The 1,599-nt window shown below is 44.7% G+C and overlaps 1 protein-coding gene across 1 annotated transcript; it reads left to right on the forward strand.

The window, feature by feature from the left end:
• Window positions 1-1,217: 1,217 nt before the first annotated feature.
• On the forward strand, window positions 1,218-1,398 carry SARC_12807 (hypothetical protein; the record flags this gene model as incomplete). The annotated part of the gene is made up of 1 exon (XM_014293080.1): window positions 1,218-1,398. A coding segment is annotated over one exon (181 nt), but the record flags the coding sequence as incomplete, so codon positions are not given.
• Between the last annotated feature and the right edge of the window lie 201 nt (window positions 1,399-1,599).

Raw genomic sequence — 1,599 nt, forward strand, 5'->3', positions numbered from 1 at the left:
TGTGTATGTATTTATGTACGTATGTATATATATATATATATATGTTTGTATAATTGTATATATATATATATATTCATCTCTCGCTGAAATTGATACTAAGATGATTTATTTCTAATCATACCTCCATATGCATAACCACAGATTGAGAACATTCGCGGAATTGTCTTTGAGAATGATGCGCTGATGTTCTCCTTCCATGAAGTCACCAGCAGTCGCGACATACAACGGCCGCGCAAGATATCACAACCCTCACACGACGAGTAAGTGTACACCTGCTGAATGATGGTTGGTTGGTAGAGTGTGTGATATATATATATATGTGTGTGTGTGTGTGTGTGTGTGTGCGTTTGTTTTTGTGTTTGTTTTGTGTTGTGTTGTGTTGTGTTGTGTGTGCGTGCGCGTATGCGTGCGAGTTATGTGTATGTGTATATGTATGTGTATGTGTACGTATATGTATATATCAATATATATATATATATATATATATATATATTAGCTGAGTTTGTATCTGGTACATGTATCCTTCTTTGACCAAATCAGTCTTGGCCCCTCATCCCCACCTGATGTTGGCTTGTTTCGGCTACAGAGACATGTGCGTGATCCACCTACCTACCACTAACTCCTTAGCAGTCACTCGTCCGAGTTACACCACACCCACACAAGTGCGGCCCATTTAAGATTAAGTTACCAACATCAATATGTGAGTGAATGTAAACACCGACGCGCATAGACCATATTCGGGCCTAGCTCCAGCCTCGAGTACGGCTCGATTGAGCACATTCCCATGCTACAAGTACACGAGTACGAGCCAATTAACGTTTTAGGCACATTCCTATGCACTGCACCCACACACTACAATGTACGAAACACAAGTACACGAGTACGAGCCAACTAACGTTTTAGGCACATTCCCATGCACTGCATCTACACACTACAATGTAGTGAAGCCGCCTACCCCCCTGTATTCGTTTACCTACCACCCCCCGGGTATACAATGTGTGACTGTGGACTCTATCTTCTCCGCTCGACAGGTCTTGGCCCGGACTTAGGGCCTTCAGATGCAATACGTTGCACCCCTAAACCCTTTTGCGCTAAACCCCCAAACCCCTAGGAACATATACAGAGTAGTGCGGCTAAAATTGTGATATTTTGGCCCAGGCCTAAATCGTTCAACTCCAAAATAAAACCCTATACCCCTAACCCCCCAACCCCTGCAGGGATGCGTCCCGTTTTGGTGCGGCGGAGATTGTGATCCCTCGGCCCAGGCCCGACTCCACAGAAGAGGTGATGTTCTCACGCGGAGGCACGCACAACGCCATCACAACGGTCAGCAGTCATATGGCTGCGCTGATTATGGACGAGAGCACCAGAGGCTCCGTCCCCTCATCACCCGCGAAGGTGTGTGGGGTGTGGTGGTTTGGGGTTTGGGGGGGGGGTGGTTCTACTGGTGGTCGTGTATATGAGTAGGATTGTATGTATGAATTTTGAGTATATATATATATATATATGTGTGTGTGTGTGTGTGTGTGTATGTATATATATATATGTGTGTGTGTGTGTGTGTATGTATATATATATGTGTGTGTGTGTGTGTGTGTA

Source organism: Sphaeroforma arctica, assembly GCF_001186125.1.
Source record: "Sphaeroforma arctica JP610 unplaced genomic scaffold supercont1.2605, whole genome shotgun sequence".
Classification (NCBI taxonomy): Eukaryota; class Ichthyosporea; order Ichthyophonida; genus Sphaeroforma; species Sphaeroforma arctica.